The sequence below is a fragment of the Stigmatopora nigra genome, chromosome 3, assembly GCF_051989575.1.
Source record: "Stigmatopora nigra isolate UIUO_SnigA chromosome 3, RoL_Snig_1.1, whole genome shotgun sequence".
NCBI lineage: Eukaryota > Metazoa > Chordata > Actinopteri > Syngnathiformes > Syngnathidae > Stigmatopora > Stigmatopora nigra.
The window spans coordinates 811,786-827,500 of NC_135510.1; the positions used below are offsets into that span (position 1 = coordinate 811,786).

General features: G+C 38.8%; 2 protein-coding genes across 7 annotated transcripts in view; one reads left to right on the forward strand and one right to left on the reverse strand.

Moving 5' to 3' along the window:
- Nucleotides 1–4,176: 4,176 nt before the first annotated feature.
- On the reverse strand, nt 4,177–13,094 carry psmd13 (proteasome 26S subunit, non-ATPase 13). The gene is made up of 13 exons (XM_077712791.1): nt 12,596–13,094; nt 11,344–11,422; nt 11,064–11,098; nt 10,907–10,962; nt 10,779–10,822; nt 9,587–9,673; nt 8,586–8,757; nt 8,433–8,512; nt 8,220–8,345; nt 7,832–7,894; nt 6,694–6,774; nt 5,226–5,342; nt 4,177–4,474 (listed from the first exon to the last, which is right to left on the reverse strand). Exons 1-13 carry the CDS (start codon nt 12,694–12,696, stop codon nt 4,379–4,381), a joined length of 1,137 nt encoding a protein of 378 aa, XP_077568917.1. The 5' UTR covers nt 12,697–13,094; the 3' UTR covers nt 4,177–4,378.
- Nucleotides 12,789–15,715, forward strand: part of sirt3 (sirtuin 3) — a 28,760-nt gene continuing 25,833 nt past the window's right edge. For all 6 annotated transcript variants that reach the window (XR_013325813.1, XR_013325809.1, XR_013325810.1 and 3 more), the window contains exons 1-5: nt 12,789–13,153; nt 13,253–13,298; nt 15,103–15,282; nt 15,354–15,586; nt 15,657–15,715. The exon at nt 15,657–15,715 is cut by the window's right edge and continues 42 nt beyond it. Coding sequence is in view for 1 of the 6 variants with exons in the window: in XM_077712792.1 (XP_077568918.1) it covers nt 13,051–13,153; nt 13,253–13,298; nt 15,103–15,282; nt 15,354–15,586; nt 15,657–15,715 (621 nt within the window). In the remaining 5 variants the exon portion in view is untranslated. The remainder of the gene's footprint in view (nt 13,154–13,252; nt 13,299–15,102; nt 15,283–15,353; nt 15,587–15,656) is intronic.

Sequence of the window (15,715 nt, forward strand, 5' to 3'; positions counted from 1 at the left end):
TTCGTACCTCTTAAAGCGATAGAGACAGAGAGGATGGTGCCAATAGCAGCATGTATGCCCTCTCCCTTTAGGTATACAGCCTGCTTTTTTGATCATCCAGCCTCATTTCACTCTCCCTCGCGCTGATTGAAAACTGCCTAGTCAGCAAATAGCTACCCTGAGAACTGCTACTATCTCATCTCATCTCATTTTCTCAACCGCTTTATCCTCACTAGGGTCGCGGGGGGTGCTGGAGACTATCCCAGCTGACGTCGGGCCGGAGGCAGGGGTCACCCTGAATCGGTGGCCGGCCAATCGCAAGGCACAACGATACAAACAACCATTCACGCTCACACTCATACATAATTTAGAGGGTCCAATCACCCTACAAAGCATGTCTTTGGAATGTGGAAGGGAACCGGAGTACCCGTAGAAAACCCACGCAGGCCCAGGGGAGAAGATGCAAACTCCACACAGGTGTACTGACCTGGATTTGAACCCAGGTCTCCCACTGTGAGGCCAAACCGGTAACCACTCGGACCACCAGGACGCCCCTGCTACTCTCTACCCAGCTAAATTTTGCTAGCCTTTTTGGAAACAGTGGATAATAACTGAGACTCTGGCCTTAATGAGTACCAAAGATAACATTAAGACCTTAAAAATAGATAAAAAGAATGGTTGACTGTATGCAGGAATATGGAGATCATTTTGAAGAATGAGTCTTTTAATCATTTAAAAACAGAAGACAGTCATGGTTTGTGTTGGATTTATTCACATATGTGTCTCGATTTTTATTCACCTATTGATTTCACCTGTTTTGGCCTAATTGTTGTGTACCGTATTTATTCGAGTATAACGTGCAACATTTTGTACCAAAAAACTGAAGCAAAGTTCGGGTGCGCATTATACATGAGGTCTTCGCTTTTATGAACAAATCCCGGTGAAAAAATCCCTCTGCAACCGTTATAATGGGAGATGTAAAACCTTGTCTTTTTCCACTAGATGGCGCGAGAGAGCCCATTCTACTAAAAGTAAGCCTTCTTCAAATAGCCTTCGGCAAGTTTATAGGGGAGGGTCACATAAAAAAAAGTTTCTCCAGAGAAACGTTAGCGGAGCAGCCGCTCACTCGAGTCTGGTTCATACCTAAAAAAAATAACTCAAGAAGAATGGAATCAATTCTTTGGTGAATCTGACGATGATGAATCAGACTTTGAAAAATTTTCATTATGATGATGAATTAGACTTTAGGTTTCAAAATAGTGAAAATTCCATTTGAGAATTGTGTTCATACTGGTAGTTTGTTTTACCAGGTTTCCATACCATATGTTGGGAATAAATGTTTTGTCATGGCAACATGTGTTCAGCGTTTGCCAGTTACCAGTACCGGTGCAATCCTTGGTGTGAGCGAAGAAAAAGTGAAAAAAATGTATACCAATTTTTAGTCACAAATTATAGGTGCGCGGGTTAGGGTTATACTAGGTAACTACCAATTGGTTTTCTCTCGTGTCAGGCACCTATCCCTCATCGTTTCATTATTCCATGTGTGTGTGTTTAAGGTTCACATCTCATTTTCTGAACCACTTTTTCCTCATCAGGGTCTCAGGGGGTGCTGTAGCCTATCCCAGCTAACTCTGGGCCAGGGGCAGGGGACACGCTATCGGTGGCCAGCCAATCACAGGGCACAAGGAAACAACCATGCCCAGTCACACCCTTACCTAGAGCAAATTTGGTATCCAATCAGCCTACCATGCTTGTTTTTTTTTTTTTTGGTATGTGGGAGGAAACCGGAGTACCCGGAGGAAACTGGAGTACCCGGAGGAAACCTACGCAGGCCCAGAGAACATGCAATCTCCACACAGATGGACGTGACCTGGATTTGAACCCAGGTGGTTTAATTTTTTCCACCCACCCAAAATTTGTGGCTAAAGATTGGCCTATTTTTTTTTAATTTTTAGTTTTACTCAGCTCACCAAGGATTGCAAAGACAGAATTGATCTTGTAATCCCTAGTAAATATAGAGCAAATAATATTTGACGAGCTGAGAATCAACCTATAAAATGAGGGAAAACTAGGCTTTACCATACAAGTACAAATTTACCAAAAAACTGATTTATTTCATTTCTATTAAAATAATATTGCCATTTAATGAATAATTCAAGTGCATTTCTTTCATATGGCTCCCTGCTATTCATTTGCCCCAATTGACTGTTTAAAGGATATTTTGGTGTTCTCATAGTTGGTGGATAGAAAAGCCATTATTTTCAGCTGATTTATTCATTGTCAGACTCATGGGAACTCCTATGCCACATTCAAACTGCTAAAAATATCATAAGTATCATTGTTTTGCCTTGTATCGTAAACTTAATTAGATGAAATCATCAAGTAACTGCGAGTAAACATTACCTTTTAATAATTAATATATTTGACGAAATACTTGCAAAGTTTCTCAAATTAGGGACACAATCATTACACTTATGAAGGAAGGACATCTTTCGTCTTGAGAAGAGAGAGAAAAGCATGGTGTGCCGTGTCCGAGAGCATCTTGGTCCGGTTCACGTTAACCTGATTGGGTTATATTTTTGATGTGAATTGGTTTGGAGACTTCGTGAGGTGCCTTTGGCTCATGATCACTATACTTGAGCATTAACATTGTCGTCTGAGTGAGGTTTAAAATGTTAATATTTATTTCTCTGATGGAACGGCTGTCAGGGCTAAATCCCAAACATCAAAACAATCTCCGTCAGGAGGTTATTTGACAGGACGCTTCTTAAGTAGGTTTAACCAAAAAATGGCTGTGGGTTAGGACCTACTAAATTGCGTATACATGTGCTTCTATATATATATACATATGTATGTGTATGTATATATATGTCAGCAACACGGTTACTTATTTATATATTTATTCATGTATTTATTTATTAACTTACTATTAACTACCTATTTGTGTAAAATGCCTTTCCTATTTCTGCATCCACACCCTCTTGCTACTGCGACAAAGAAATTTCCCGAATACGGGATGAATAAAGTTATCCAATTAATGTTACATTATTATGTATTTGCTTGCAATGAAGAATGATTTGCTTTAACTTAGCTTATGAACATCAATAAAGTCATTATAGCACATCTGCTTGCAACCCTGATTTACAACGGGAAGGTCGCTCCTAAATCCAGCTGGACTTATCAAAAGTTTTGAAACCTCGACCTCTCACACGGATCCGGGAGGACACCGCTCCATGTGGCAATACCGCTCGCCCTACAAAAGTAAGTGTAATTGTTTTGAATAGATTTTAGCTTGTTGTCAATGCTTATGCAATTGTTTCAGTTTCTAACCTTAATTGTTTTGAATAGACGCTTGCTTGTTGTCAACTTTTACGAAAATAGGCAGGGGAGGATTCAATTCCTTAGAATGAACCTGGACGAAGGCGCGTCGGTTCGATTCTCTCTTGCAAGAAAAACCAAAGATGTTTGTCCTGTCTTTTATTTGTGAAATACCTATTGGTGAACCTATCACTTCTGAACGCTTCTCAAAATGGCCGCTTCTCGCTCGCTTCTTTGTCCTCTTCTCTAGCCCCCACCCTTCCTAAGAGGGGGTTGGGGGGGTTGAATGATCAGAGCACCATGTTCATCTGGAAGCTTTTCCTGCCAAATACGACGTCCTATCGGCCGGGGACGGGCTTTTATTTAAGGTTTGACATCAGTGCTTTAAAAGAAGCTAAGGCCACAACAATAACACTTATATGCCTAAACAAAAAAAAAAAGTGTTCTATCTCATTGTTGTTGCACATAAGTTATGCAGTTCTAACTCGAATATGTTACTTTTCATTTTTTTTCTTAATTTTTTTATAATGGACGCGGAACGATACATTACCCAATTGAGGACTGCATTTGTATAAACATGATTGCAGTTATACAAATCCACCATTAAGTGGGACTGTAAGCAACACGGTGAAGTGATATACAGTAATAGCTTGAGATACAAGCTTAAAGGAGCTTTAAAGCAAAATAAGAACACCTAAAGCAGGATATCACAAAGAAACATCTCTTTCTCTATTGACACATATATCAAGATATTAGTGTATATTGTGCATCTATTAAACATATTTCAGTCGAATGTCATTGATTCTGAGAGCTAGAAAAATAACCCAGAATATGGTTCCTATGTCCTAGATCATTATATTGAGGAGTAAACAATCAGACTCGATTTTTTTAATGCATTTATTGACATTAAGGACATAATTCGTCCATACTATGATATTATTATGAGCATTGTTTTTGTAAAACATAAATGTTAGTTATGAAAACTGCCTGTTACTGAAACGATGCTGTCCAAGGAGGAAAAAGAATAACAGGCATAACAGGTCAAAGAGGGATGAATCAGTATTTTAAGAGAGCAACAGTCTTAGGTGAGGATGTCATGGGCTTGTTGTTCTACGAGCATAGCCATGTTCTTAACATCTCCGCACCAGAAGTCCAAGCGCTCCTTCATTCCTTTGATCTGAATTGGGCAGAACATGCAAGTATGAGCAACGAGATTCAACACTAAATCTGCAATATTTTCTGAATAGAAAACCTTTGGCCTTTTAAAGTGCATGTACAGTTATATAAAAAAAGTTTGCGCAATATGAGCAATTTCCATTTATGAATTATTGGGTGTTTGCATCAACTATGCACTTCATTTTGGTTTATCAAGAATATTAATAGATTAATCGGACTAACTCAGTGCTTCTCAAATAGTGGGGCGCGCCCCCCCCCGGGGGGGGGGGGGGGGGTGCGATACCTGGGGGGCGCGTGTAACCCAGGGGAACAGGATTTTATTTGGCCGTACTAGTATAAAGTGTAATTGCGCATCCACAACAGTAGCTGGCAGTGGCGCTCTCATTGTTACTTCTGTCATGTTTGTGAGAGTGCAACATTTCACATGTTGTACCTATAACACTTTTATAAAATGATTTTATTTATAGTCACGGTGGGAAGTGTGGGGGGGGGGGGGGGCGCGAATAGTTTTCTTCTTGCTAGGGGGGGCCTAACAGAAAATAATTGAGAAGCACTGGACTAACTGAAGAAAACTGAAAACACACTGAATTTCGGGCCGAGGTGGCAACCCAAAAAGAATAGACATGCAAGGGTGACGGTTGGTGTGATGTTTTGATGAATAAAAATGAAGTTGCAGATCCAAACAATCAATGATTTATAAATATAAGTAAGGCAAATTGTCAGGAGTCCCAGTATCTTTGAAAGAGTCTCACCTGCTGCAGGTCCAACACTCGAGGCTGCACCCAAGTCATTTGCACTTTCTTGTCCACCTCATCAATGTTGCCTTTAATAAGTCCAACGGACAGAGCCTTCATGACAAGAAGTTCCACCTGCCCAGAAGTAGCACATTAGCTTAGGTACTACAATGCTTTAGAAACATTTTCACCCTGATAGAACAAACCATTTAATGTCAAAGTATTATGGGAAACTTTTAATTTGCACAACTACGTTAGGGTACATGAAGTGCCTAAGAACATACAACGTGAAATAATACAGAAAAGTAAATTGTATGCGAAAAAAAATGTAGGTAGGCAAGCGCATGACTAATTGTGTTTTTTTTTTTTATTCTTTCTTACATTTAGGCGAGAGTAGAGCTGGGCGATATGACAAAAATTGTTATTACGGTAAAAAACTAAAATCCATCAATATTGATAATTATCACGATAACTACATTTTTTTGTTTCAAATCTTACACTTCAAACTACGGTGAATAAGTAAATACATTGCTTACCCCCTTATTCAAATATGAAAGCAACTGTTATCTTGCTTTATAAGAAAGGAGAAGATTAAATATGCTTTTTTTATCATCACCATTGGCAAGCAGACTATTTTCAGCCTCACAAAATGAAAGTTTATCTCACATACGGCCATTTACAAAAAATATAAAAAGTTGGATAAACTTGACCCATTTTAACACAAGGTAACAAGTTTTAGATTTTTGAAACATTTTCAGAACATATACATAAAATGGGAAAACATCTTGATATCAAAAGAAAAATATTACAGGCCGTCCTCAAAAGAGGTCAGTGGTTTAAGGTCATGTTCAATAAAGCTGATAATTGTCCACAGGTATTTACGAGGCATTTTAAAAAGAAAAAAAAAAAGAAAACGGCTGGGAGAGTTCACTTGGATCTTTTAATGGGTCAGCTGTGTTGTCCTGCATCTCAGAATCGCTAATTTTGGCCGTGTTATTGTCCTTTTGCGTTCATGCTTTGTGTTAGCTTTTATGCTAACCAAGGAAAAAGACATTTCGTTATCATCCTCTTCTAATGAGCGTTTGTCTGGAACTAGTGTTCATATTGCAACAGCGCCCATATTCTCTGTGGTGGTCGGGTGGTGCCATTGCGGTTTAAAATTATCAAATTTTTATTGAAAGTTTTTATTATTGTTGACAAAAATTATTTCTCAATAATTAGCATTACCGTTTTATCGCCCAGCTCTAGGCGAGACTAAAGGAACGACCGTCAAAGCCAAAAAAACAAAATAGAAGGTGAATGTCAAAGTGTCAAATCTGCTGCAATTTATTATTCTTGTCATGGGGAGAATAAAATATGGGTTTTGAAAAATATATATACAGTACATGCAGATAAGTGACAACACCTCTGCAAGTTCCGTTCTACTCGTTTGTTTATAATTCACTTCAAATATTTTTGATATCTAAAATATTATAACCCCACAAACCTCATTAACTGGAATTTTGGCACTTTGAGCAATTTCAGTGAAGGTCAACTGCCTGTTGTTCGCTGGACGTGTGAAAGTCATCTATAAATTCAAATGAGAAAAGCTTGATTATGAAGTCGCTACATGTTCAAAGAAGACACTTTCTCTGTGGCTTTCCTTTGCAATGTGCAATAACATTATATGAACTGACTGCTATAGATATCCATTCTAAATGGAAGTGCTGGGACTCTGACAATTTTAGTGCTACTGAAAGGAACATGTTTTAAATAGGAGGGCTAGCCATGATTTACCACGGTACCCTTCCAAGTCAAAATGAATTGTAGTCTTCCCTCGACACTTATCGCGAAATCAATTTTTCTGCTACTATTTTTTATAAAGTTCATAATAGTGCGAAAATCTACGCTGAAACTCGCAAGCGGAAGCCACTCTGCTTGTTTCTAGAACTCAGCACTGAAGAAATGTTTTTTAATTTTATTTTAAAGTTCATAAAAATGTGAAAATCCACGCTGAAACTCGTAAGCGGAAGGTAGTCATAATAGGGGTGACCCTACTTCGCGAATTTTGATTATCTCGGCCACGTCTGATCTACATTAAACATGATCTTCGAGGGATTACTGTAGGTTTGTTGCCAATTTAAGTTTCAAGCTAAGTTTCAAGTGAAGTTCCAAGCGTGATACCTTAACTGGCTTAAGTAGTATATGCGCAGATGAAATGACCCAAAGGTTTCAAAGTGGTCTCAAGATGTATTCACAAGAGGGAGGCTATAGATTGCTTTTTTTGGTGCAGGCCAAAACACGTGTCCAGATTTTTTTGATGTGGTTCCTTTCCACATTGCAATTTTTGAAAGTGACCAAGGATTTGAAAACAAACCTACACATGCGCACATACAGAAGTAAAGTCACAAAGCTTGACCTTAGAGTACTTGTGCTCATATTGATAGGGTTCATCCAAATACAAACATTGGTGTACATTTGGCAAATATAAAAGGTATTGATCCGACAACTATTTTTTGTGTAAATATCTAGAAGACTGTTGTACCCGTGCCTTACACCATGCTAACCAGACAACATTTTCTATAAGCCTGTGGCTATGGGAGCCTGTTAATGCACTTCCTTAACCTGAATATACAGATACTCACCTCCATCACACAGAGAAGTTGGATTTTCTGCATCAGTTTGGCTTCGTGTGCTGCAAGGTCAGGCTAAAAACCAAGAGATGTTGGAGGGAAATATTCAGATTGGATAATTGGAGGATTTTTGCATTCATCAAAAATAGCAATCAACCTGGCAAAACACATACATTTTATATACAGTATAGGTGTGGGGGGAAAAACTCTTTAGAGCATTCATTTGTCATATCTCAAAATGTTCTTTTATCTCAAGGCAAATATTTAGAAGGACTTTTCCTGGTATTTCAAATTTGTCATATGTTGGGAGACTCGTATGTCAAGGTATTACTGTACAACACAATTAATAATTATACATTTGATTGATCTTATTGGAAAGCATCATGTTCTAGCGACTAACCTGTTGGCCCCATGCAGACTTGAATTCCTGGAACTTTTCTACATTGCCTGCATTGAATGCATACAGCGTGTCAATGAGCCACTGTTTGTCTGTGTTTTTTAGGGACTCCACCACAGGGTGCATCAGCTGCAAACCAAAACAGCACACATTCAATACGGCTATCCACCGATGATGTTAAAACAAGACATTGTTACGATTTTGAGGGCACCCCACCAGTTCGCCAAAGTTGTAAACACCTTCTCCTAAAAGGCCGGCCAATCCCAAAGTGAAGGCTCTCTCCTGCTTCTCCGTCTCTGCGAGTTTGAGGAAAATTGTTCTCGTTATTCGGCTTCTTTTCTTTTTATTCTTTGGCATGCGTGAACAAACCTGGGAGGTCTTTGATGTCCACACATCCGAGATACCTCAAGGCATCCTTGTAATAGGAGGCGTGGTTACCAATGATGCGATAATATTTGCTTGAGAGGTCGTAAAACCTGCCGTGCACCGATGTGACACCTGGCAAATTGTTCAACATTTCCTCAACCTCCTCGATTAGTTTCTAGGAGAAATAAAAGAAAAACGGACACAACCAAATATGGCCATTTTATTTAGCTATGGGGGGGATTAGATAAGAAATTGAATTTATCATGCCAGAAGATCATTGGGGGAGTCACGCTGGCATGCTTTTGGACTTCATTGGAAGCACTGAAACACTTAAAATGAACAATCTCAATATTTTTAAAAAATGATCTGTGCCAACTATGCACAATGACCTGAACTCAAACATCTAAAATAAATGTTAATAATTTTTTACTTTTTCAATTAGGCTTAATGGAGCATTCATTAGCTGCCATTGATGGCACTGAAAAGATAAGTTCCAAAACATTTTACACAGAAATTGAGTAATGAACTTGATCGAATGTACAGTGTTGCCTCGCTACTTCGCGGTTCATTCACCGCGGATTTAGAGCTTCGCGTTTTTTTTTAAAATAAAAAAATTAAAATATTACAATGAGACAACATATTTTACATTTTTTTGGTTATAACATGAATTTCACTCTATCCGTATTCTATATGGTGTACTATATACAGGGATGGGGTGGGGGGGAATTATTACTTTTTTAAACATTAAAATTAAGCATTTTTGAAGGGGCATCCCTACTTCGCGGAAATTCACTTATCGCGGGTGGTCCCGGTCCCCATTAACCGCGATAACCGAGGGAACACTATCTTTTAATGTGCATTCACAAAGCAGTGCTACATTGTGCTACATAGAGAAATTTTCTTTGATAATCAGCTCAACATTTTTTTCAAATCGAGGTCATTTTCAAGATGACGCATGTGTTTTATCAACAAGACCAAAAATTAGCACTCGGTGCTCCACCCACCTTGGTTGCTGGAAGATCATTGATTTCGAGTTTGAGACTGCCAATGGATGTCTTGCAGAGAATGACAGCTTCATCACTGCTTTTCACCTGGACCAGATAAAACATGGTCAGTTTGTCCAAGTTAATAATTTTGAGGATTAGTCCACAATCGGATTAAATATTAAAACATGTGATTGGGCAAGTTAAGAGCTGCTCTTACATAAGCATCATTAGCTTGCAGCCTATGGTGTTTAAAATATGTACACACAACTATCAATACAGACACGGATATCATCCATTCAACTTGAACACATTTTGATACAGTGATACTCTGGTGTTAACATTTTAAAAAGCAATTTCATTTTATGTCAATTTTTGTTTTTTTTTAATATCCAAGTGAGATACGGGTAAAATTTCGAGGAAATATTTACTTCTATACGAGACAAATTTTGATAGAGCATACAGCCAGGTGTGAATTAAATTAGAATTACGTTTAGTGTAAGGTTAGAATAAACTTATTTCGAGTGTGTATGTATCGTAATCCAAGTTCATTTAAATGTTGATGTTATACGCATTGCCGTGCAAAAGGTCTCTCTCTCTGTCCCTCTCTCCTCTGCAAAATCTGTCTCACTTTAGTACTATTAAACATCATAACCACCAGTTATTTGTTACTTTGTTAATAGATGGCAAATCAGAACAAATAAAAAATGTTTTTCCATTCCCATATCCCGTTTTTTTTGTTTTTGATAGGGTTGGAACGAATGAATTTGATTTTAGTTCATTTCTATGGGAATGTTGATTTGAGATACGAGTAAATTGGCATACGAGCTCAGTCCCGGAACGTATTAAGCTCGTATCTCAAGGCACCACTGTATGGCTTTCGAGAAGTTTTTTTTTCAAAAAGCTGCCTTTAAAGAGCCATGTCAATAAACAAACTTTGAATTAAATTTATTTTTAGCACTGAAATATTGTGTTAGAAGATAATAGCGACAGCATAATGTTTTAACATGACGTCAGACACACAACCTGACAGCCAGCCAACCAAAATATTCTTTCTTTTCAGATGAATTGGCTCACAGGATTTAAATCTCATTCTTCGGCACAATGTAACATGCTTTTTAGTAGCATTCACAAGGCAAGTTGTCAAGCGCCTGACTGGTCGACCTTGAAAGCCATTGCACCAAATAATATGGACTTGTATAAGTGAACATACTTTTTCCTTTGTCTTCTCAAGAAAACTGATTGCATCTTTGGGATCTGGAAAGAAACATTTTGTTAACTCACACAATATGAATAAAAAAAATGGCCAAAAATTTAGTTTTCTACATGACACTGTCTTACCTGTCATCTGTCTGGCAACATAGAGAATAATCTCCATAAGGGACAAAGGATTGATTCTGCAAAGAAAGGAATCCAATTAACTGAAAAATAATAATACACTAAAAGATTGAAGGACAAGGCCTTTTTGTATTCCATCGGGTTGTTTTTTTATGATCACCTGTGTTCGAAGTCACTGAGGAAATTTTCGTAAAGCTGCAATACAAAAAAATAATAATGAAATTGTGACTGGTCCGCAGAAAGCACAGAAGTAAATATTTTTTATAATAATATAAATATAGGTTATACTCAGGTAACTGTTATCCAGTTTAATACAAGCATGCACATGTGTTAATTTGTTTTAATTGAATGATGTACGATATGCTATGTGAAGAATGTGGTTGAAAATCCACCATGTTCATTGTTACAATAAAGTGAACAAGATCGTGTGGAAAATTCACCTGTATAAGGCCATCGCCGTTTTTGAAGCAAGGATCTTTGACAAAGTCTGTCAATCTCAGCGTCAATTGATGCCACAACCTGTCAAACATAGCAGTAGCATTTAGTATGGATGTTCCCAAACACGCGATTGAAACTCAGGTCCCATCACTTCATTTTCAGAGAATCGCAAACAAAAGAGGAGTTTTAAAAAAAGGGTTTGTTCATGTTTGAACTTTTTGGCTACTATTGAAGGCGTCTGTAACTGTCCTGACAGTGAATTAGTTAAGGGTTACGAGCAACAAAACAATCAACAAATTAAAAAAAATGTTCTTCTCCATATCCCCTGCGATTGGTTGGCCATCAATTCAGGGTGTACCCCACCCGGTGCCCTAAATCTGCTGGGATAGGCTCCAGCACCCTCCATGATCCTTGTAATAAGTAGTACAGAAAGTGAATGAACGAAATAAGGTGAGGAAACATGTTGTCCAAGGCCTACACTCAGGCTGTTAAATATATATTGATATACATGTAAATATACATATTAAAATATGCATGGTGAACCTCAGATTCATAGTGTTTTATTTCTCCCAAATGTAACCAAAAGATGTTTGCCTTATGGTCAACACAATTTACATTCATCCATTCTACCAGTGTGACCAGTAATAGCTACAAACTAAATCATAATTTTAAAATGGTGAGTAGAAATTAGATTGTTAGATAAAGTTGGTTGTCCTGTTAGTGGTTTTAAAAACGTCATTTGAATTTCTTTTCTTTATTACTAAGAAGGTGATAATTTGGATTATAACCCCTTTTTAGATGATTTACTATAGCATTGGTCACTATGTACGTATGTATTCTCGCGACATCACTTACAAATTGCGACTATGAAAGAAATTATTGGACGTTTAAAAAAAAGAAAAATACTAATTGCTACAAACGACTCATACACGAACCCAGTAAATTTAAATCCTACAATTTAATACGCACTGAATTGTAATATAACAGTAAATTCAAACTGGCTAGTTTGAAATGACTGTAATGGTTGGAATAAAGACCATATAACACATCCTAGAACTAATGCCTACACATTTTGTTATAAGAATAAAATAGCTTGACTCGTTCTCGTCAAATTAATGAATTAGAGTTAACAAAGCGAGTAAAGATACTTCCCAACATGTAATTGTAGTTGGGCGCATGACTCAGCTAGCCAGTCCGCTGAATGAGAGGAGCTAACGCTAGCAAGAGCTAACTCGAATTAGCAACATCTGTCACCTTTTGTTGTGCAAGTCCTCCAGTTTGTGCCATTCTGTCGCCATCTCCGGCGTCGAGCTATTGCTCTGTTGTTGTTTAAGGTACCCGGTAACATCCCTCATGATGGCGACGCAGAATTACTTTAAACTCAAGTCGTGCTAATGTGCGCCTGTGGTTTTGGGGGCCAGCAGGAAGTAAAATTGTTGTGTTGTTGACCTGCACCGTTTCCATGCAAGGAATTGTGGGCAATAATAACTGCGCTGAACTTTCGTCCGTCATTTGTTTATCTGACTTTTTTTTTGTGCCGCACATTATTTGTACTAATTTAAAAAAAAAACATAAATTGTAAATATTTTTCTCAAATAATTGCTTTAAGGACAGTGTTTGCCAACGTCACGCGCTGAAGTAACAACACGGAAGTTCACGGACAAACATTGTTTAGATGTAAAGTTAATTTTGTCGAGTTTGCAGTTAAAATGTGTGCTATAGCGTATTCAATAAGCTCCAGGCTTTTGTTGTGTCGCCGCTGGGTTTCAAGAATTAACATTACTGTCCATGCTAGCGGCCAGTACAGTACAGGTGATATTTGTGTTTATGTGTGTGCGCGCGTGCGTGTGCGCGCGTGTGTGATGGAAGTTTCAGTGCGGTATGCTAAATAACAAATGTCATGTTTTACAGCACGTGGTCAAAGAAACCTGTTTCAACGTGAAACGTCGTTGTCTGGGTAGGTGACACTGACACATTAGGAACATTTGCAACATGCACACGAGCGATTACAAATAACCAACATTCATTCATTTCACCGCTAATTCTAACGAAAATATCGTGAGTGTTTGAGCCTATCCCAGGCAAAATCGGTCAGTAGGCAGGGACACCCTAAAATCTCATCTTGTCTCATTTTCTGAACCGCTTCATCCTCATTGGGGTCGCGGGGATGCTGGAGCCCATTCGAGCTGAATCTGGGCCAGAGGCGAGGGACGCCCAGAATTGGTGGGCAGCCGATCGCAGGGCACAAGGAGACGGACAACCATGCACACTCATACCCATACCTAGGGACAATTTAGAGTGTCCAATCAGCCTATCATGCACGTTTTTGGAATGTGGGAGGAAATTCGAGTGCCCGGAGGAAACCCACTTAGGCCCGGGAGAACATGCAAACTCCACACAGGTGGACCGACCTGGATTTGAACCCAGGAACCCAGAGCTGTGAGGCTGACGCGCTATCCACTCGCCCACCGGCCCACCCTCACCCTAAAATTTAGGGCCTAAATAAATTTCCAGTCAATCGCAGAAAGAATCCACTCAGCCTGCACAATTAGCTTTGCCTGGTGGACTAAATAGATTGTCATTTTACGTAGTGCTTATTCTCATAATGGTTGTGGGGGTGCTGGAGTTTTACTGTGGGAAATAGGCAGGGGACGCCTCAATTGGTTGCCAGCTAATCAGGCATACTGAGATGAACAATCATTCATTCCCACATCCATAACTTGAGCAAATTTAGACTATTTAATCAGCTGCATGTTTTTGGAATGTGGGAGGGAAGCGGAGAACCCAGAGAAAACCCACGCAGGCAAGGGGAGAACGTGTAAACTGCCCACAGGAAGGTCATAACCCACCAGGGATTGGGCCATCAATCTCGGAACTGTGAGGTAGACGTACTATCCGGGCAAAATAAAAATGTTTTTTCAATCCAATATTCTGTTTTTGGTGTTTCTTCAGAGGGTTGGAACGAATTAATTAGTTTTTAGTTCATTTTAATGGGAAATGTTCATTTGAGATATAAGTAAATCGTCATACGAGGTCAATCCGCTTTAAACTCGCATCTCGAGGTACCTCTGTACTTGTAATACAAGTGTTTGCACTTGTATGTATTACATGTACTGTAATCCCTCAAATCAACTTTTGCGGCTTCACTACATTGCATATTTTTTGGGGGGTGGATTTTTAAAAAAAAAATTAAGTTCATAAAAACGTGAAAATCCACGCTTAAACTCACAAACTGAAGCCACTCCCCTGTCTTCCGCTTGCAACTGGGTTCAGAACTGACGAAAAAAAAGGTAGTTATAATAGGGGTGATCTTACTTCGTGGTTTTTCGTTGATCGCGGCCATGTCTGGTCTATTAGTGCACTTGTGTGTACTGCAAGTGTGTGTGGTGCTTGCATGCTCTTGTACTTCAAATACTATGTCTACTTATACTACAAGTGTGTGAACTTGCACTACCGGTATACAGACCAGCATTGCTAAACTACTCATGCATTTTTTTCAGAAATGGCATTTTCTTGGTTCTGCTTACATTGCAGTTTTGGTGTGATAACACAGCTTGATTATGAAAATCATTTATCTGGCAGGAAAGGAATCTTGTTCTCTTCAATATTTTGGCCTTGGTAGGGTTAGGGTTAGGGTTAGGCAGGACCATTTTTCGCCATCTTACATGTTGTTTCTTTAATCCTTTTACAACCTTTTGTTTTTAAATGCTCAATTTTAAATCATCAGATTAGACAGTACTCTCATATTTTCATTTATCCAGACAAGCAAATTCTATCTGGTGGAATGGATCTAAAGGGCTACTCACCTTTGGTGGTGGGGAAGATGCGGAGCCACTGACTCTGAAAAGCATCGCTAAAAATATGCTACAGCAAAAGTACAAGAGAGTGATCGTGATGGCAGGTGCTGGTATCAGCACCCCCAGTGGAATCCCCGATTTCAGGTAAGATTGTGTTCCTTTTGTTTATTTTCACATTTCTTGGAATTTTGACATATGGTCTTTTTCTTTCGCAGGTCCCCCGGAAGTGGTCTCTATGACAACCTGCAACAGTATAACCTACCATATGCTGAAGCAATTTTTGAAATTTCCTTTTTTCATCACAACCCTAAACCATTCTTTGCCCTGGCCAAAGAGTTATATCCTGGAAACTATCAGGCTAACCTTACTCACTATTTTGTGAGGCTGCTGCATGAGAAAAGGCTGCTTCTCAGAATGTACACACAGAATATTGATGGCCTTGAAAGATGTATGAATTCAATTATTTATCTTGACTTATTCCTTTAGTACAGAAGTGATCGTATAACATTTTCTTTCAGTGGCAGGGATTCCTCCTGAGATGCTTGTGGAAGCCCATGGTACATTTGCGACAGCCACA